General features: G+C 41.3%; 1 protein-coding gene across 1 annotated transcript in view; it reads left to right on the forward strand.

The window, feature by feature from the left end:
- NFYC (nuclear transcription factor Y subunit gamma) overlaps positions 1 to 22,120 on the forward strand; it is a 58,469-nt gene that overhangs the window by 33,762 nt on the left and 2,587 nt on the right. Inside the window, exons 3-8 of the mRNA XM_032802679.2 lie at positions 240 to 311; positions 2,686 to 2,799; positions 7,421 to 7,516; positions 13,507 to 13,680; positions 16,460 to 16,618; positions 19,941 to 20,048. Of these exons, the coding sequence (XP_032658570.1) occupies positions 240 to 311; positions 2,686 to 2,799; positions 7,421 to 7,516; positions 13,507 to 13,680; positions 16,460 to 16,618; positions 19,941 to 20,048 (723 nt within the window). The remainder of the gene's footprint in view (positions 1 to 239; positions 312 to 2,685; positions 2,800 to 7,420; positions 7,517 to 13,506; positions 13,681 to 16,459; positions 16,619 to 19,940; positions 20,049 to 22,120) is intronic.

Raw genomic sequence — 22,120 nt, forward strand, 5'->3', positions numbered from 1 at the left:
AATATAGCATGTAACAATTTGAATGGCTAGGAAAAGTGGATAAGAGAGTAAACATCAAGTGTTTGTAGTTACATTACCTTGGAGAATGAAAATCGTTGCCTCTTACAGGAGACAGATATGCTGTTTAAAGCAGAAAGGGCCAATTTTGAATTCTTCTGAACGTCACTTATCTCTTACTTTCGTTTTGAATTATGTGGTGTTAAACAGTTTATGAGGTCTCCTTTTTTTGCTCTCTGCAGAAAGACTTCAGAGTGCAGGAACTCCCACTGGCTCGTATTAAGAAGATTATGAAACTGGATGAAGATGTGAAGGTGAATTCATATTTGGTCTTTTACATTGTGAAACAAAACATATGGTTATGAACCCTGTTGATGAGCACTATAGATGTCATTTCTCTGGGTTGCAGAGTGTGTAAGAAAAACAATCTTATTGTTCTTGAAATCTGTAGAAGACTTAAAATACCCCATCAGCTATCAGAACAATTTCACAGTTTCACAGCCTCCTAGAAACTGGAGTGATCGTTTCTTTTTGAGGAGTGCTCTAAAATGATAAATATGTGTGTGTCAAATGAAGAATGGAAGTAATATCTCCATTTTACATACAGGAAACTGAGGCACAGAGAGTTGAAATACTAAAGGTCAGACAGGAAGGCTGTAGGAAAGCCAGAAGTTGAATTGGACTCTTGAGTCCCAAATCAGTTCCTTACCCACAGTATTATCCTTTCTCCCAACACATTAAAGTCTGGGGATTATTTATTGACCTATAGAGAAAAGATGCTCAGGATACCTTATGGAGATTAGTTGACTGCACCATTGTGGCTGCTGCAGCTGTTAGCAGCTTGATAGATTTCACAGTATTTTTCAGATACATTGTTGGACAACTGTTTTCATTACTTAATAGCTTGTATAGCAGGGCACATAATTTGTACATTTTGCATGAAAAACAAGTTTCCTGACGTCTTGAATAAAGCATTTGCAGATGACTTTCAGTCTTTTCCCAGTTCTAGTAATGACTAGCTTCTGTCTCTGTTTTCGTATCTCCTCTTTATGTGTGTGGCTTTTTCATTCACAGAACTACAAAAGCATTTAATATAAACATAGTAACATTTAAAAAACCAACCACCCTACAAAGGTATTTCAAATATTAGTACAAAACATCATATTTTTACATTTTATCACAGAAGTGTGGCCTTTGATATTTCATAAATTTTAGATCTGAACCCTTGAAACAAGCAAACTAAGAAATCAGTATTTATTTGGCATGAGATGGAGGCAAGTTCTATAGTCATCATCCATATGGGGATAAGGGCATGCATAGATCTAAGGGGAAATCTGGCACATCTACTCATATAACAGGAAAAACAAAGGAAACCCTACTGTAAATATCAGGGATTTTTTTGTTACTTATCCAATGATCTTTTTGCCTTAAATTAGAAGATTTTATGGGATGCCAATTTCCAAGAGAGTTCATGGAGCCAATGACTTCCATCCTTTTCCTTGTGAATACCACCCGTAGGTTGGGAGACTTTAACATTTAAATAAGTTCTGTGAAAATGGTGTGCTCTTTGGCTCTGTTTGTTAATGTAGACCTTTTTTTAAAACTTTGAACCAGATTGAATCCAAGCCTCTTGAGTCTCAGTTCAGTGCCTTACCTAGATTAATGCCAAATTCCCTGTAATGATGGGAAAAGGGAGATGGAAAGTAAATAATATTGTTTTCGGGTGGTCATTTTTTAACAGGAAGATGATTATCCAGGGAAATAAGCCTAATACAAAGGTAGCTAAAGTGAAACAGTTCTAATAGAAAGAGAATTAGAGCCAGATTCTGTTAAGAAAGTGAAATTTGGTGAGACTTGTGATTTATTCATTTATTTATTTCTTTATTTTAAATCTTTACAATCTGTTTTTACTTTGCTTGCATTCATTACCCTAGTATGTAAGTCACTTTGTAAATGAGTATTGATAGCCTCTGACTGTAAGGATCAGATTTTTAATTGAGGCCTCAGTCTGGCCTCTAAATTTGTGCCCTCGTTGCACAAACAAAATGTGTACATATAAAAATGATTCATGTGTAAGCATAGTAGATTACTGACTACCCAGTTTCACACACATTGCCATATGCACCTGCAAGTTAGGGTGTTTGTGAGCATAAAGTTGAAACAGGTGCTGAAAACTTGGCCCTAAAATGTTAATCGTAACCTAAACTTCCACAATACATATTTATATCATCTATGATAAGTTAGCTTGAAAAGTAGTGAGAGCTGCTGGGATAGATTATCCTCCATCAAAGTGAAAGAAGAAACTATTAACCTGTGAATGGAAGGCCTGCCTGTCATGTGAGTTGTTAGTGGAGTTTCACTTCTTGTGTTAACATAGGGTAAGCCAGTGAGCTATGCAAAATTAAAATCTGATAACCTTCATATTTCAATAAATAAACTTCTAGGAAAACTGTAACTGACCAGTATTCCTGTTACAGTGCTTGATTGAAAACTGGTACCCCTTTGTACTTCCACATCTTGCAGTGAGATGGCCTTCAGATTTAATGTGGAAATCCCCTAATCTCCCAACCTAGCATTTTATTCATCCCTGGACTATTTATCTGTTAATACGAAACCAATCTTTTATGATAGAATCAAGTGTAGAACATTGATTGATTGAGTGAATGAAATATACATTTTTCATTACAGATGATTAGTGCTGAAGCTCCTGTGCTGTTTGCTAAGGCTGCTCAAATATTCATAACAGAATTGACGCTACGGGCATGGATACACACTGAAGATAATAAGCGGAGGACTCTGCAGGTAATGGAGAGCTGTTCCCATGAAACCTTGAACTGCCATGTCCATGTTTTCTGACCCCCTTATTTTCTAAATATGAACCTTATGCAGCCTTAAAACTCTCTGTCAAAAGGGAGTGAGATGGGGTCCCTGACCAGAGACAGGTGATGGCTGAAGACCAGATACCTGACTAGGAACTCCTGGAGTGTACCACAGAGGAGGGAATACAGGTGCAATACCCTGCAGCTGTAACAGTACCCCTTTAAAATATACTATACCTGTGGAACAGAGCTGAAAATGCCTTTTTTCCCCTTACTTTCTTCATGGCTGCTGTTGGCACTTAGATGCCAAGGTGATACCTGCCCTTGAATGCCTCAGATAAGCTGCAGTGTGAGGATTGATAGCCCTTCTAATTTTTATCCTAGGTAACATCAGAAAGGGCAAATATCTCAATCCTGTTGTGCTCATGTATGTGCTTCATAAGTCTAGCTTCAGTGAATTTCTCCTAATACTAAATAAGAGACCCTTCCTTTTCTGTGATTCCTGGAATGAGACCCAGGATTTTTAAAGACGTCTTACAGCTTTGGTCGTCATATGGTCATCTATTATAGAAGCAGTTTTTAATGAGAAATCACCTTGTTTGTTAGGAATTCAGCTGCTTTGTCCTTGAGTATCTTCAGAACTTGAACAAATGCTGTCCAGTAATGGTGACTTACATAATTTCACTCTGAGTTCCTTTTTGTTTGTTTTTTGTTTTTTTTTAAATCCCTCAATCTGACACTATACCTGAAGAGAGTAACTCCATGGTATGTGTATCTGCATCTCCCTCCAAATCCATAAATAGTTTGGGGAGGGATTTTAGTATCCCTGGTCTCCAGTGCCACCCTCTCATCTTGGTAGACTCACTGACTCTCCTGTGGGCTTTCCTTCTTCTAATGTACTTTGCAGTCTACCTGTATCTTTTAACTCTTTGCTCTTCACGCTTCCTCTTAGTCCTCTTAATTGCCATCTTACATGTTAACTTTGATCCCTTAACATCACTTGGGATACCATTTTTCTCAAATATGCTCCTAAGAACTCCTAGTTAATTCCTTCCCCCACCTCCCCTCCAACTCCTTGGTTATGCTCACTTTGCGACCCTAAATGTTCTTAAACAGTCTCTCTGGTGATGCACTGTAATATTGTCAGTTTTCCTTCAGGTTGTTTCTGACTATTCTAAAGAAAAGTCCCCTTGTTGAAGTTCAGTGTCATAGCACTACCTCTTGTAATTATCCCTTTGAGAGAATATTGAACATATTTATGTTAAGTTCACTGTGAATTAGTGGCTCCATGCACTTATTTCCTGAGCCAGTTCCTATGTAACTGTGACTAAATCAAGAGCAGCCTCTTCTCTTATCATAGAATATCAGGGTTGGAAGGGACCTCAGGAGGTCATCTAGTCCAACCCCTGCTCAAAGCAGGACCAATCCCCAACTAAATCATCCCAGCCAGGGCTTTGTCAAGCCTGACCTTACAAACCTCTAAAGAAGGAGATTCCACCACTTTCCTAGGTAACCCATTCCAGTGCTTCACCACCCTCCTAGTGAAAAAGTTTTTCCTAATATCCAACCTAAACTTCCCCCACTGCAACTTGAGACCATTACTTCTTGTTCTGTCATCTGGTACCACTGAGAACAGTCTTTGATCCATCCTATTTGAAACCCTTTTCACTGGTACCACCTGCCCTGCTAAACACGACCGCTATTTATAACACAAATCGGATTATACAGCAGTAAAGCAGTGCTCCGGGGCGCGGGGGGGGGTTGGCGCACTTGGTGGATCAAAGCAAGTTCAGTTATTAACCTGGGTTTCACCTTATAACACGGGTAAGGAATTTGGCTCCAAGGACTAGGTGTTATATTGAGTTCGTAGTGTAGTTGAAGAGCTGCTATCACATCTCCCTCATCTGTCTATCTTCTGCGACTCAAATAATCCCATGTCCCTCAGCTCTTCTCCATAAAAATCATGTCCTCCAGTCCCCTAATCATTTTTGTTGCCCCTCCATGGATCCTTGTCCATTTTTCCAAAACATCCTCCTTGTGATGTGGGGCCAGAACTGGACATAATACTCCAGATGGGCCTCATCGCAAATGCCAAATGAGAAGGGGAATTTTGACATGTCCTTCTCAATCAGCGGCAGTTGGATCGCTACTTTACATCCCAAAATGCCATTAGCCGTTCTTTGACCAACAGAGGGCACACTGTGACTCATATCCAGTTCTTCTCGGTCGCTGTAATCCCTGCGGCGCTACTTCTGCATCAAACTTTGTCTCGCTAGCCACTCGTGAATCCCTAGTCTGTAGCAGGTTCATGGGATTAATCTGTCTAAGTGCATGACTCTGCACTTGTCCTTAGTTGAACCCTCATCAGTTTCTTTTGGCCCAATTCTCTAATTTGTCTAGTCCCTCTGTATCCTATCCCTACCCTCCAGCGTATCTACCACTCCTCCCATTTTAGTGTCATCTGCAAACTTGCTGAGGGTGCAGTTCACGCCATCCTCCAGATCGTTAATGAAGATATTGAACAAAACCAGCCCCAGGACCGACCGTTGGGGCACTCCGCTTGATACCGGCTACCAACTAGACATGGAGCTATTGATCACTACCCGTTGAGCCCGATGATCTAGCCAGCTTTCTGTCCACCTTATAGTCCATTCATCCAGCCCATACTTCTTTAACTTGCCGGCAAGAATACTGTGGGAGACCGTATCAAAAGCGTCCACTGCTTTCCCCTCATCCACAGAGCCAGTTATCTCATCCAAAAAGGCAATTAAGTTAGTTGGTGAATCATGCTGACTGTTCCTGAGCACTTTCCTCTGCTCTGAGTGCTTCAGAATTGATTCCTTGAGGACCTGCTCCATGATTTTTCCAGGGACTGAGGTGAGGCTGACTGGCCTGTTGTTCCCCGGATCTTCCTCCTTCGCTTTTTTAAAGATGAGCACTATATTAGCCTTTTTCCAGTCATTCGGGACCTCCCCTGATCGCCATAAGTTTTCAAAGATAATGGCCAATCCCTCTGCAATCACATCCACCAACTCCTTTAGTACCCTCGGATGCAGTGCATCTGGCCCCATGGACTTGTGCTCATCCAGCTTTTCTTAAATAGTCCTGAACTACTACTTTCTCCACACAGGACTGGTCACCTTCTCCCCATACTGTGCTGTCCAGTGCAGTAGTCTGGGACCTGACTTGGTTCTTGAAGACAGAGGCAAAAAAACATTGAATACATTTGCTTTTTCCACATCTTCCATGACTAGTTTGCCTCCCCCATTCAGTAAGGGGCCCACACTTTCTCTGACCACCTTCTTGTTGCTAACATACCTGTAGAAATCCTTCTTGTTGCTGCTAACAAGGGATATTTAGACTAACTCCAACTGTGATTTGGCCTTCCTGATTTCACTCCTGCATGCCAATATTTTTATACTCCTCCCTGGTCATTTGTCCAGTCTTCCACTTCTTGTAAGCTACTTTTTTGTGTTTAAGATCAGCAAGGATTTCACTGGTCGCCTGCCATATTTACTATTCTTTCTACACATCAGGATGGTTTGTTCCTGCAACTTCAATAAGGATCCTTTAAAATAAGCCAGCTCTACTGGACTCCTTTCCTCTTTATATGCTTTAGAACCAGCTGTTCCAAGACACAATTATTTATGGTATCATAGATTGTAAGGCCAGAAGGGAATCACTGTGATCATCTCAACTGACCTCCTATATAACATAGACCAGCGTTTCTCACACTGGGGTCCGCGAAGGTACTCCAGGGGTCTGCGAGTCATGTCCAGGGCTGCTGGCCCTGCTGATCAGCTCTGCGCATGCAGGAAGCGCTGGGTGGGAGGGGACGGAGCAGAGACAGGAAGAGGTGCTTGGGTGATGGGGTGGAAAGAGGCGGGGAAGAGGAGAGACAGGAAGAGGTGGGGTGGGGCCTTGGGGAAGGGGTGGAGTGGTGGATGGAATTTTTTTTCTTCAAATGGAAATAAACATCCGTGGGTTTTTGTGGGTCTGCGAAAAAATTTAAATCAAAATGGGGGTCCTCAGGTTGCTAAAGTTTGAGAACCGCTGTCATAAACCATAGAACTTACACTCTAGGAATTATTTTAGTGGATCTTTTAGATAAAAATCCAGTCTTGATTTACTCTTGATTTTAAAATGTTCAAAAATATTTATCAACGGTTCTTCCCCATAAAACTTAACCCAGTGAAAACCCGTGTCACTTGGGTTGTGAAAATTCCACACCACGGAGTGATGTAGTGAAGCTGACCTAACTCCCAGAAAAATTCTTCAGTTGACCTAGCTCCTGCCTTTCAGGGGGGGTGGATTACCTAGGTCCATGGGAGAGCTCCTCTCTGAGATGGGAGGGGATAATTTTGCCATTACAGATCATCTTAGTGCTTGTAGTGGCTCACAGTTTGCATGATTCTCTCATTCTGGTTGCCTGTCCTCTGCTGTTTGACTTAATAGTACTAGTTTTGTGAGTGGGACCATTTGGGGCTTCAAGGATGAGAATTCAGTTCCATATGATGAGCATTCCCAACTTTGATTTTACTCAGCAACCAAACAGATAATTCTAAAACGGACAGATTATTTCCACTGTTTTTGAATTGTTACAGAGGAATGATATTGCCATGGCAATTACGAAGTTTGATCAATTTGACTTTCTCATCGATATTGTTCCAAGAGATGAACTTAAACCTCCAAAACGTCAGGTGAGTTCGGAAAACAGCTACTACTATTCTTTACATATAAGTTTGATTTTTCAACTATTTACATACTTCTGATATTAAATAGTAATATAAAGTGAGGTTCAAACATAAGGCAAATACAGTTTATTGTATGTTTGTGTTCAATATTTATTTCAATCTCTTAGACATTTAGTTTTTTCTGTGTTCTCAATGTGAACATTGCTGTTGCCAGTGCCTCAGAGAGATAATTGGGTACATTTTAGAAATCTAAAATCTAACGTGTACAGAACGCTCCAGTGGGGATTGTGTAAAATGGAACATTGATTATCCTCTCAGTAGGCACAGTTGTGTCTGTGTGTGGTTACACCAGATACCTCCTCCCAGAGAATGAAATCTGAGTTCAAGGTCCACATTCGTTCAACCACTGAAGTCCAGAAATTTGTTGTCTTTGTAAACATTTCTTCTTAAAAGTTGGTAATTGGCTTTACTTTAGAGGGGCCAAATGATTTCCTGTATAGAAATTATTACAAAGAAATGTCCATGGAAAGGCAGCACTTCCTAGTGGTTAGAGCACTTGTTCTGCTGCTAGTTTGCTGGGTGATCTTAACAAGCCATTTATCTCTCTGTGCTTCAGTTTCCCAACTGGAAAATGGGGTAATGATGCTTCCTGGTAAGTTTTTTTTGTTTGTTTGTTTTAATTTTTGAGATTTACTGATGAAAACCCTATATAAGAGCAGGGTATTAGTAAAAAGATAGAAGCTTTTTTTTTTTTTTTCCTTTTCACATTTCCATTCTGTCATTTTCAAGTGTCCAGTTGTCACTTGAGCTGGTTATGCGATGAAAACAAAACTTGTGCACCTACTGGTAACTGATTCAAAGGTGAAAACTGGTATGAGACTGATCTATGTAATTGCTAGTTGACAAGGCTGCTAACGGAGGTTACAGATAACAAAAGTTGCTAACATTAAGAATGCTTAAACACCTGGAAACCTGTTGAGCTAACACTTCAAGGCTGTTGGAGAAGGAAACACGTTGTTTCCCGTAGAAATACCACATTCTGCATTTTTCTGGGCAGTCATTGCTACTGTAAACATCCTTGACTGGAAGCTGTAAGGTGCTAGAAGGGAGCTTTCAGTCGGATGTTTACAGCGGCAGGCTGCCACAGTCATCCTGAGCACCAGGCCTGCTTTGAAACGTAACAGGTTTGTATTTAAGAAGCACTGGTTTCTCTGCTCAAGCCCAATTTTGCTGCTTATGAAATCCAACTTTCTGCTAGACCAGTTTATCACCTTTTGTCTAAAAGGCTTATTTTCCTCCACAGTTGTACCAAGCTGTAGATATATGTAGCTGTCATCTAGGTCCAGTGGTCAGACTACTGAACCTCCCTTCTCTACAAACTGACTGGTAGACTAAACAGCTAGATTAACACCCAATACCATAAAGCTTTCTAGGGAATACTTAGATTTACTGATGCTTCATTCAGTACCTTGTTCAGTAGCTCCTGGAATCATTGTCCGACTTCCTTTTAAATTTGCGTGGATTTTGTTACTCCTTTCTTTCTGGATAATTAGATCCAGTGTTTTGTAGGTGCTGGAGCAAATGATTTGCTTATCTGGAACTGCTGTTCTGATACTTTTGAAGGTTTGAGATTGCCTAAAGCTTTGTGGCAAGTCCATGATAATCCTTAGAATTCTCTGCTCCAACTTATTCTCACACTTCCCAAAAGTGCTATAAAACAACCTGCTTTTTTTTTTTGATATAGATCCCAGCAGGTGTATCACTAGGACATTTTCTGTCATCCGTTGACTCCAAGGAGGCTTACCTTCACATGCCAGTGCGAGGAATATACGGAGAATTCCTTCACTTTGGATACAAAGAGCAGCACTTTCAACATAGAGCCGTAACCTTTGGGCTTGCATATTTACCCTTTTCTTGATGACCTCCTGTTATCTGGGCCCAACCACGTTTCCTGTCATTTCTTGGAAAAGCATGGTTTTCTCGTGAGCAGAAAATGGTCTACTGTTAACCTCATCCCATTATATATACTAGTATTTGAGAGTGGTAGTAGAACATCACTTATTAGAAAGTATTCACTCAGGAAAGACCTAGAAGATTATCTGTTATAGGAAAAAAATCAGCCTCCCGTGATTTCTGTACATATTTGATGGGACCATGTTCTGTATATATTTGCTCAACATGGTGATTGTCACATATGAGAACGTTGCACAGGTTCCTTCAGTCCCTTCCCACAGAGCTGCCTGCTCATTCTTACACAATATAGCAAAGTAATGATTCCTCTGAAGTGAATTTGTTAGCTGCTGTGGTATGTAAAGAACAGGCTTCCAAAGGTGCACCCTAAACAAGAGCCATCTAGCAAAGAAAAATCTGTGCATGACAGTTTGAAGGATAGGGGGGCCTGCATCTCAGGAAACCTGGCAAAATCAGGAAAATTGGTTCAGCATAAATATGTTGAAACTAAAAGCAGTGAGTAGCAGCCTGAGATAACAAAAGCCAATCAAGATTCCTAAGAGTTCATGTTCAGTTCCCCTAGTCTGTGATTCTACAGAATGGTGCCTTTATGGCCCTATCCAGATAGCATAGGGATAACACCCAAAATATGTACCCAGCAGTGTTCGCTCATTTGACCTTTCACTTCACCATGAAAAAGAAGCCTCTGTAGAAGTCATATTTGTAATCTAAGTCCAAAATATGAAGTCACTTCAATAGTACGTTATCTCACCAGATGCAAATAACATAGTTACTGTATAATCCATGGTAATTCTTCTTTGCGATCAGTATCACCAAGGCTTTCCTATCCAGGTTGCACAACATCAATAACTGAAACTACATCAATATTTGTTTTGAAATAGATGTCAATTTCTCAAAGCCTAACACCTGTATATTCCCTGCCTCTGTGAACACTGCTGGATGACTGGCAATACATGTTCGGGGCGGGAGAGGTTTGGTGGTGATATCACTGACAAAGTAGGGAAGGAATTTTCAGTGGAAAAACACACATCTAGTTCAACAACTTTGAAGAGTAGCTGCCTGTAGGCTGAAGGGCATTTATTTATTTTTGGCTAAGGCTAAAACTGGCAATCTATCTCGTCAGACAGTTTTAGCTGTGGCAAAGTTATTGTTCGTTACGTCAGAGATTTTGGGGAGAAACCGTCACTGTTGTGTTGCTGCGGTAACTGAAGTTATGGATTTAAAAGAAAAAGTATGACTCTATTTGTGGTGGTGTGTAGAGTACAAACACTGCATGCCCATCTGGCTTTGGTAGATCTAGCAGTGTGGACGGTGAGGCAAGGTTTGGGCGAGTAGAGTGCCCTACATACCTGAATCCCCAGGGTATATACCCCCAGGGTGTATATTGTTAGCAGAGTAGCATCCTGCTGCTGGAGACTTTCCCTGACATGGTGATGGGCTCTGGCAGAGGGGAGAGGCTTCAGCAGCTCTCCATTGCCAGAGCCTTTCTCCACTGTGCCACCCCACTAGAGCCTTTCGCTGCAGCATGTAACTGTGTGCGTAGGGCCTGTACTCTCCAATGCCGCCTTAAGTTTGGACATAGCCGAAGAGACAGCCTGGTTTAAACAAGACATAACCTGGTTTAAACAAGTTCAGATTTAAACCAGTTTCTGCCTGGAGCACTGTAAAACATTAACCTAGAATGCATGCTTTATTGAGGTGCAGAGTTGATTTAAATTTTGTTCAAGAGCTCAGTCAGGAATTTGAGTGTTGCAATCCTTGGAATAGGATATCTGAGTAGCTTGCTGAAAAGAAACTGCTACAGCTCTCCTCCCCCATGCATGGATTTTTCATGACTGGATCAGGACAGACTTGATTTCAACAACAAAATGGAATATGTTCTAACTTTAGAGCTAAAATCCTCACAGTGCTCACAGAGAGCTTGAGGAAGCCATGTTAAAAAATACTCCAGTGAATGCGCTCATGAAAGAGGAACTGTACAACTAAATCCGTGGGGTGTTTGGTCTGCATTACCATTGGGTGATGCTGACATCACTGTTCACACCAAGTTTCAACCTCAGAAGCTCTTTCTTTCCTAGCTACAACAGACTGTGTAATTTTTTAGTTTTGGTTGGGAAAAGAGTGTGTGTATTTAAGGAAAGGGCTTGATAATACATTACACTTGCATTTTATAGAGTTCAATCAAATATATATATATATATTATTTCGTGAAGGATTGACAATTCTGTCTTTATCTCATGTCTCTCACCAGCAGAAGTTGGTCCAATAAGATACTACCTTCCCCCTTCCCTCCCCCACCCCCGTCTCTCTAATTCTGTCTCTATCCACAGTAAGGTACTAGAGTCAGTAATATTGCATGCTTCCTCCATGTCATTCTTTGCTAATCTGTATCTCAGCTTTGACCTGAAGGAAATCCACTTCAGTGATGGAAGACAACAGTTTATTTTCCATGGTCTCTTCAACCTTTCCTCCTGCTTGAAACTGACAAAAAAAAAAAGAAAAAAAAAAAAAGGTGCCACTTAGTGTCAGTTGTAGCCATGTGATGTTTCTTACAAACTGGGCTCATTTTACATAGGTCTCTAAGAATCCATCCAATAGTAGTAACTGTCAGTCATTATCAGTGTGAACAGGAAGTGAACAGGTAGTTTAGAGATGAAAGACTCTGTATGCCATTATTAAGCCCTCAGCCATTCAGATTACATACACTTTTTGATCTTGTTTCACTTGGGTGTTTTTGTTTTGTTTTAACTGGCATCTCAGGTAACTGATACTGATCTATGGGCAGCCCTTATGTAATTTCAGGGAGTCTAGCCAGCTTTAGTAATGTGGAATCTGCCATGCTGTAGCATGTGTAAACATCCTACACTCTCAGCTGTGGACTCAAGTTGGCTGGGAGAGGGTTGTTTACTCCTTCTGCCATGGACTGAACATCTGGAGAACCATATTTAATTCTAGGTGTAGGAGCAATCTTTATTTCTGAAGAGCTAAAATGTGTGGTTTGTTCGAAAGTGGTGTGGGGTTTGTTCGAAAGTGTTAGCTCATTTCTGGCTAATATAATATCCAATAATCCTACTTCTGTTCCTGAAATTCCATTAATCAGCATTGTTTCTATATTCCCAAGGCCATGTTTAGATAAACTAGAATAGGGAAAAGATACAACATTTCCTTTGCTTGAAACAAAAAGGCCAGAGCAGGATCTTCATTTCTTCGACAAAAGCTGATATATCTCAATTGCCAGCAGAAGCAGACCGTGCAAAACAACATCACTTCTCCTACCTTTCTAAGGCTTTGTCTACACAGTGCAGCTTACAGGGGCACAGCTATGCTGCTATGGCTGCGCCCCTGTAAGGTTTGCAGAGTCACCGCAAGAGAGAGCTCTCAGCACCCCCAATGAGAGTGTCCGCACTGGCGCTTATCGTTGGTAAAACTTTTATCGGTCAGAGCGGTGGGTTTTTTTTCATGCCCCTGAGTGACACTAGTTTTACAGATGAAAATGCAGTGTAGACATAGCTTAATTGTAGAATGGTTTGGTTATAAAATCAGATCATCTTTTTAAAACTCCCAGTGGGGTCACAGCAAGAGGTAGATAGAGGTTTGTGTTCAGCATGAGGGGTAAGGAGCAGGCTTCAGTGGCATGCAGTGCTTTTGTATGTCTCTTCATGGTGCACTTCCAATTATCACTGTGCTAAGATAACAGGCCTTGCTGGAATTTACTGCCACGCACTGCAATTGCATGGGTTTTAATTATGATAATTGTTTGCTCATTTGCTTTTCATAATGAAATGGATGATCACGTTGTACCTTAGAAATTTGAAATGCTTTGATTTATGTAGCTCAGTTAGTCTGTGGAAACCATTATTTTCAATCTGATTTATCCTTACAGGGCAGTTTGAATTTACTTTCCTTTGGCTTAAACGGTTTAGAACCTAGCATTAAAGAATCCATTGTACTGAGCATTGTTTATGGAAGTGGATTTCAGCCAAAATGCATAGTCTGTTTGTTTTTTTTCCCCTCCTGCATTCTAGGAAGAGGTGCGCCAGGCTGTGACTCCGGCTGAGCCTGTCCAGTACTATTTCACGCTTGCTCAACAGCCTGCCGCAGTACAGGTACAGGGGCAACAGCAAGGACAACAGACCACCACATCCACTACTACCATCCAGCCAGGACAGATCATCATTGCTCAGCCTCAGCAAGGACAGGTCAGTGATGTCTATTCGACATTGGTGAGGCCTCACCGGCAGTGCTGTGTCCAGTTTTGGGCCCCACACTACAAGAAGGATGTGGAAAAATTAGAAAGAGTCCAGTGGAGGGCAACAAAAATGATTAGGGGGCTAGAGCACATGACTTACGAGGAGAGGCGGAGGGAACTGAGATTATTTAGTCTGCAGAAGAGAAGAATGGGGGGGGGCGGGTTTGATAGCTGCTTTCAACTACTTGAAAGGGGGTTCCAAGGAGGATGGATCTAGACTGTTCTCAGTGGTAGCAGATGACAGAACAAGGAGTAATGGTCTCAAGTTGCAGTGTGGGAGGTTTAGGTTGGATATTAGGAAAATCTTTTTCACTAGGAGGGTGGTGAAACACTGGAATGGGTTATCTAGGGAGGTGGTGGAATCTCCTTCCTTAAAGGTTTTTAAGGTCAGGCTTGACATAGCTCTGCCTGGGATGATTTAGTTGGGAATTGGTCCTGCTTTGAGCAGGGGGTTGGACTAGATATCTCCTCAGGTCCCTTCCAACCCTGATATTCTATGATTCTATGAACAGGCACAGCATGAGGGCTTACAGTTCTACATAACCAGCAAAGTCCTCGCTGTACCCTGGATATGAAAAGCCACATCTGGATGTTACCAATAATAACTAGTGTTACCTTAGCACTTAGAAGCCCTAGTCAAAGACCAGGACCCCGCTGTGCTAGGTGCTGTACCAACACAGAACAGAAAGGTGGTGCCTGCTCCGAGGAGCCTATAAGCTAAGTATAAGACAAGGCGACTGGTGGATATAGATGGGGATGCAAATAAAAAGCGAGACAATATGGTCAGCATGACAGGCTGTGGTCTCAGCACACCAGCAGTTTGACTGTTGCCAAGTTTTTTGTTAGGCCTCACAGAACAGGAGAGTTTTGAAGGAGGTTAATGAGGTAGCTTTGCACAGGGTGCTCCTTCCAAGTATCAAGGGCAGAACAGGAGAAAGCACAGAGATGCTTTTTTGAAAACTTAAGTGGTCAGTTGCTGGATTTACCTTACCATGAACACTTTGAAGGAAGGAAAAACTTAATGTCTTTCTGGTGACTTGCTAGAAAGGTTTTTGCTGCACTAAGTAGATCGGTTTTACAACCTATATAACAGTTTCAGTTAATTTCAGTGTCATTATATAACTGTTTTGAAAGAGACCAAGAGGACTATTGACAGAGGGTTTCCATCTCATTTGAAATAGCGGCATTTTTTTCCATAGTGTATGGAGATGGAGAGGGACTTACTTGGTCATTTAATCATCCTCTTATCAGTGCAGGATTTTTGCCTAATGGTTAATGACTGTACATTGCCTGGTGTTCCTGCTGCATAGACTTCTAAGCACTTGACATTAGATCTTTATACATGGGCTTTATTTGTATGAGGCTATGCCTCTTAGGTCTTAAAATAAGCCACTTAGTTTATTTGATTAGCTGAACAGTCTTGGGTTTTGTATAATTTGGGGTGGCGGATTGTGTTTACCTTGTCTAGCCAGTCGCCGCTCAACCAAAGCTCCCAAAAAATCTTGTAGCATCCTCCTCTCTCTTATCCAAAATGTTTGAGGAAATTAAATTTTTGATGTGTCTGAAAGCCTTTGGGGGAAAACAGCATTGATGCTACACACTAGGATGTTGGTAACCTCTTCTGATGTCATCATTACATATTGTGTAGCACCTTGACATCTCCCCTGCTGTCTGTAAAATGCTCAGAGGAACAAGGAACTATATGGATTGCAATGTACTTTGTGTTGAAATACTGAATTGCATAGGCCTACCTACTAGGGAAGTGACGTCCCTGTATTTTCAAAAGCAAATGTATGACTTGTTGATTCACGGGACTAAATTGGACCATTATTCTGAAGTGAGCGATGGCAGCTGCATGACAGAAGTGAAGCTGTAATGCATTTTTGTTCTTATATGGATGCTGTTAACTACATAAATCTTACAGTTTGTACTGGCTTTTTTCTTATCCTGGTTTCTCTCACATTGATGCTGAAAAATGTTATTTTAAAAGTACCATCAGTATAGTATACACGGCATAGTACGGGCATTTTAAGAGCTAACATGGGGCCTGCCTCAGGAACCTTACTTTTCCAGACAGTTTTGTTCTTATGTTTGCAAACATTTAATATTGCAATATTTCTAGTGGTATATAGGTGCCGTTGTGGCTCTTTTTTGTTCACTTCTTTGGAAGGGCCCCTTTCATAGAGGAAGGCTTGTCCAGTGGCTAGGGCATTAACCTAGATCTCATGAGACCTCTTTTTAAATTACTGTTCCGTTGGGAACTTCCCGCATGACCCTGAGCAAGTCACTTTGCCTCTCTGCTTCACTTCCCTATCTGTAAAATGGGGAGAATATGATTTCCCTTCCTCATGAGTGTTGAGGAAAATACATTAGATTGTTAGGTGCTCAGATGCTATGGTAGTAGGGCCAGTTAAGTATGTAAGATAGATAGGTCTCTGCTGGCAAAAATGCACGTGAACTTCTTCAAATAAGGTTACCTTGTTTAAAACTGAACAATACAGATGTTGTTGAAAACTAAACTTAATTCTATCTATTTCTTGGTGGCAGTAGACTTAGAATCAGGAGAATATGCTTTTCCAGGTTGTCAAAATGCTGAAGTAGGTAGAGTTTGAAATATCAACAAGCTGAAAGCAGGTCTGTAAAGAGCCTCTGGTTACTGGCTTGGAAATCTGAGATTCCAATTACTTTCAGACAAGTCAATCAGTGCTCCTTTTTGTGTTGTAATTCAGACCACCCCAGTGACGATGCAGGTTGGTGAGGGTCAACAGGTACAGATCGTCCAGGCACAGCCACAAGGACAAACGCAGCAGGCTCAGAGTGGAACTGGGCAGACCATGCAAGTCATGCAGCAGATAATCACCAACACAGGAGAAATCCAGCAAATTCCGGTAAGACTCCACCAGGGGGAATCTGAAACACTCTCACGTTCTTGTATCAAACTCTGTTACATCAGCCCTTTCTCATAAGAACGTACGTACGTACATACATACATACATATATACATTCCATTGCCTGGTGTTACAAGACCTTTGGTAGGTGGCACACAGAGTGCTTATAACTCAGTTAAGAGTTTTGTCTTGAGAGAAAAAATAATTAGGTATGCTTAGGAAACTGTTAATATATTTCAATTCTTTTTGTGTCTAAGGTGACCAGACCTCAAGTGTGAAAAATCAGGAGGGGGGGGAATAGGAGCCTATATTAGAAAAAGACCCAAAAATCGGGACTGTCTCTCTAAAATCAGGACATCTGGTCACCCTCTTTGTGTCTGATTCTGCAACCTTAAACAAGTCCCTTAGTATCTCTGTGTCCGCTTGCCATCTGTGAAATAGGTGTAATCATATTTCCTTATTTTATAATGCATTTTTATGAAACTCTTTGAGATTGCTGGAGGAAAGGCTCTATAGAAGCAGAAAACATTTATTTTAATTACGCTTAGACTTCCCCATCACAATGCATACTTCCATATAGCTATCCATCACATACCTGATAATCCTTTACCAATAGAGGGTTCAGCCCTTCTCCATGGCACTGAGAGTAATGCTTAGCAAGTAACGGTAGTGTATTCTGAGGAAGCATGGAATCCACATCTATCTGTACTTATACAGTTGGTTGATCAGAGAGAGAACCCCACAGGAGACTGTAACAGCCTTTTCTCTGTACTGTCACCTGGGACTCCTTGTGAGCTATAAGAAGTCATCCCTTACATCATCATGAATGATAGAATCCATAAGAGCCTTGATCAACTCCTGATTGCCCAGAGCCTACCTGCCAGAGGATAGATTCAGATTTTTTCAGTTGCTGGAAAACAACCTAAAATCAAACCCACTGTCACTGGGTTGTACTTGTAGCCACATATGGGTATGTACATACAAGATACTGCTTGCCAGACTTCACTTTTGGTCCTTAAGCTACAGCTTAGGCCTGCATACTCCCTATCCAGACATCGCATGAACAGAAGAGTCACAGTCCCCCCTCAAGAACTGTAAGAGCTCACATGGTGGCTAGACCCAATGAGCATACAGAAAGGGGGTTCCACTCTCTCTCCTCTCCAGTTACGGACCTGAGTTCCACATGGGATTTCAACATCGTTGTCCTAAAACTTATGGAACCTCCCTCTGTGAGCCACTGTCAAAGTGCTCAGTACACCACCTGACCATCGAGATGGTCTTTCTGGTGGCAATCAGCTCGTCAGAGTCTCGACGAGCTCCACGCTGTCCATGCTCTCATGGACAGATTAAATGTTGGAATACAAAGTGCAGCAACAAATGCACTCTTTCAGATGGTTTTTAATAGGACCTTAGTCTATGCTGCCGTCAGCACTGTTATCATTCTATCCTCTTCCACTTTCGCTATGCTGCTTCCTGAAGCGCTCTCCTATCTTGTTAGTGGCATCATCAGTATCTCCTTTTCATGGCACCTCATGTTCAGGGCTCCAATGAAAGTCTTGCCCTCTGTCACTCAGGAGTGGCGCCAGGGTTTCTGACGCCCTAGGCGAACGGCCGTTTTGCCGCCCCCCGCGGCTCCGGTGGAGCTGCCGCAGTCGTGCCGGTGGGCAGTCCTAGGCCATGGCCTAGGTCACCTAAATGGTAGCACCGGCCCTGCTCTCACTGCACATGCACAAAAACTTACATTTCTGATATACGGTGCCATAAAACTGGTAGTGCCCACTGTAATTAAAATCTTGATACCAGAATGTTCCTTATAACCCCATTGGTTTGCACCTGCTTATAACTTCTGAAAATGTTTTTCTGGCTATAATTTTCCATCATTAATCTCAGCTCATATGTTGTCTTTGCTTTTATTTTTTTTTCTTAAACTTTGAGAAAAGGTGAGAGATGTACATTTTAGGTAAATGTTAATGTTTTGCTCATGTCTCAAAAATAGCTGACTTTTACAATTTGAAATTTTCACATTAGCTGGATGTCAGTGAGCTCTAGACCCTTTTTGTTCTCTGCAGAACCAAAAATAAGTGGTTTTTAATAAGTATTTCAAATCTGTTTCATCCATTAAATTAATATTGTGTTTAAAAATCGAAGTGGGAAGCCTTCAATAGAAAGAACCTTCTCTGCAGGCAAATTTTAATGTAGAAACAGATTGTGTTGAAATGTTTATGCTCATATGGAGTTTATAACTGCGGCAGAGGCTATTGCTTCAGGAGCAATATCGGGGCTTCTGCACACAACTGGTGAAGTCAGCAGAGTTTGTGTAAACTGCAAGTCCAGTAATTTCTGTTCCAAGAACTTCCCAGCGTCACTGGTGAAGCAAAGGAGTTTTTATGCTCTTTACTTGTAATGGCTCTTGATCCCCCCTCCCCCTTGTTTAAAAGTAAATTAAAATGCAAGCTGCATATAACGATTTAACCTTAAGATTCTGAATTAAATGTTCAAAAGTAGGTTAATGGAAAAAGTTGCAGTTCTGGTAGTAACATTAATTCAGCCGTGTTCCATGTTTTGCTTGGTTTGTGTTGCTTTTCCAATGTTTGTTAATATAGTTAAAAATGCAGAATGTGTAAGAGAGCAGAACTAATGTTACTGTAACATTTTCCTGACTTGTCAACATTTAAACTTCTCACCTTGTGTTATATTAAACTGAAGTTTTTGTATTTTAATATAAAGCACAAAACATTGGCATGATGATAATACAGCCTTTGTCATGTCACGACTGAAGTACACTGGCAGAATTGTGTTGGAAGCCTTTGCAGTATTCCTGGTTCTAGCCAGTACTGTTGTTCCCTCATTTTTAAGAAGGTGAAAAGTTACCAAACATCTAAAGGAAAATGATGGGAAGAACATAATAGGAATGTCACTCTTTGCAGCTTGCTCACTGGTAAAGTAGTTTTCTTATTTGTACGAATGACTTGTATGACAGAAGAACTAACCTGATCATTCTTTGTATTTGCAAAGGAAATGTAAGAGCTCTCTAACACTTGATCAAAACCTTCAGTGTGCTACTTTCTAAAAGCTTTCCCCTTGTAGAAAGAGAGATGCTAAGGTGGCTCTTTCAAGCTTTAGTTAAGAATTTGCAGTGGTAAAGTGTTCGTCATATTTTATTTGACAGAATCCATGTAACTATTAATTTCAACACTGCATCTGTTCAGTCCTCCAAGTATCATCTGTTACTCTGGTTTCTGTTGGCGAAACAAGAAGACAACTTTGTATTTCATACTACCCTGTCCACTGTTTTATTTTTCTTTCCCTGCCTTGTTTCTAGGTTCAACTGAATGCTGGCCAGCTGCAGTATATCCGCTTAGCTCAGCCGGTATCAGGCACCCAGGTAGTCCAGGGACAGATCCAGGCGCTTGCAGCCAACGCACAGCAGGTATGTACTGTAATACCAAAAACTTGTCATTAACTATTAAACTATTCTTCCCATGTGTTGAGATTCCAGTGTCCAGCATTTCTGATTTTTATGCCTTACTGCATTCATAAAAAAATAAATAAAAAGAAAACAAAACAGCACAATGGAAGTCTGGAGTAACCATCTCATTCATGTAAATGTGGGTAGTGTACAAGGCCTATGGTGAGGCCCAGCCACTGCCCGTTTAACGCCACAAGATACAAACCGTTCAGGCCTTGTGGAAAGATAAGGAGGATTCATGAAAGAAGTGGGCTTGAAGGAAGAGGGCTGGGAAGCTGTGTGGGCATAGGCTAAAAGAGAAGGTACAAAGCAGAGAGTGAAAGACCCAAGTGTGATCTCTTTGTGTCCTTTGGAGCAGTCTTAATGTTAGAAGCACAGCTCTTGCATTGAAGTCCATTGACACCAGTGCTGCAGGCTCAGGCTCTTAGCAGAAAGACTCTTCACCCCTGAGGGTGGGTGAGTATGCGCTCCTAAGCAGATATGGGAGAAGTGACAGATCATTCAGGAATGACTTAATATTTTAAAATGTAAACTCCTGGATTTTTTCCCAGTGCACTCTAAATGATCAAGTGCCTCTTGCTAGGGCTCCATATGGCTGTCATAAGACATGATGATTTATCTTCTCACCCTCGCCCAGTCACCTGTAGTCACAAGAAATAAAACTAATCATGTTAGTAATAGCTACACTGCTTCATTACACTCTAGATACAATATCTTCCTAATGATCCCATTTTCCGATCCCACATGCTTCCTTTCTTCTGCCTATCCCTATGTTGTTTTCTTAAAAACTCTGTGAAGCAGGACATATTGCCTTTACCTGCATTGCAAAATGCCATGCACTTCTCAGGTGCCACATTAACCAAACAGTTTTAATGCTGTGAAGAAGAAGAGAAATCTGAGTACATCTCCAGAAGGAGTGTGAGCTAAGGAGCAAAAGGGCACCAATCAGCTCCCCTCAATTTGTCATCTCTTCCTTTCGTCTTCAAGGGCAGAGTCTACCTGACACATATGTGTGCTTATTTGTAGCAGTGTCAGAGTTAAGATTCAAGTTTCAATCTTAAAAGATTCAGACGTTGTTGATGGTAGCACTTTTATCGGTATAACTTATGTCGCTCGGGTGTGAAAAAAACCCTCTGAGCGACATGAGTTACACTGACAGAAAGAGCCAGCATGGACAGTGCGAGACACTCTCCTGCTGACATAGCCACTGCCGCTCATTGGGGGTGGTTTAAGTATGTTGACAGGAGAGCTAAGTGTAAGGTCTCTAGTGTAAACATGGTCTTCGTTTGGAGAGATGCTCAAAGAAAGCTCTTTAAATATCAAAAACTCACATAAAGGGAATCAGCTTGAAGTCGACCAACGTAACATGAGTACATGACAGAGTTCTCAACTGTCTAGCCAGATTAGGGTTCAGTAGGTGTATGTTTCGTTCTGTTATCTCCAAAACATTCAAGCATGTCCATTTTGTGCATGTTAAATGGATAGTTGGCCTGGTTGGTGCATTGGACATAAGTCTCCAGTGTCGTACCAGATGTCTCTGTTTTTGTTATGTAAGATTCCTCTTGGGACTCCTGAAAACTTTCATCACATTTTAAATTAGGAGTTTTTACAACTCAGCCATTGACTTGGTTATCAGCCTGCACTGGTTGTAGGGTAGAGCTTACTGCCTCCCACGCTTCATCTGTTATGCTTGTCTCTTCCTTCCATTCCTTTTGACTAGGAGGACAGGGCAGTAACTCTCCTCAGAGCTAGAACTGCTCCAGAGATGGGGCAATAAGGTTTTCAATGAGAGCAGCAAAGCTCAGATCAACACAACTGCTAAGATGCTTCATATTCTTGTCAGACAACTGTAGCTAAACACAATTTTATCCACTCTAAAAAATTGAAAGAACTGCTCATCTTCCTGTCCGTAAACTGAGTGTCCATGTACTGCTTATGAAAGTAAGAGGAGGTTGCTTTGCATTTCTTTTTAATTATTGAATCCAGCAATGCCCTTTGTTCTCAATAGCATTCATTGCCATGCTACTCTGTGT

The sequence above is a fragment of the Chelonoidis abingdonii genome, chromosome 25 (genome assembly GCF_003597395.2).
Source record: "Chelonoidis abingdonii isolate Lonesome George chromosome 25, CheloAbing_2.0, whole genome shotgun sequence".
Lineage (NCBI taxonomy): Eukaryota > Metazoa > Chordata > Testudines > Testudinidae > Chelonoidis > Chelonoidis abingdonii.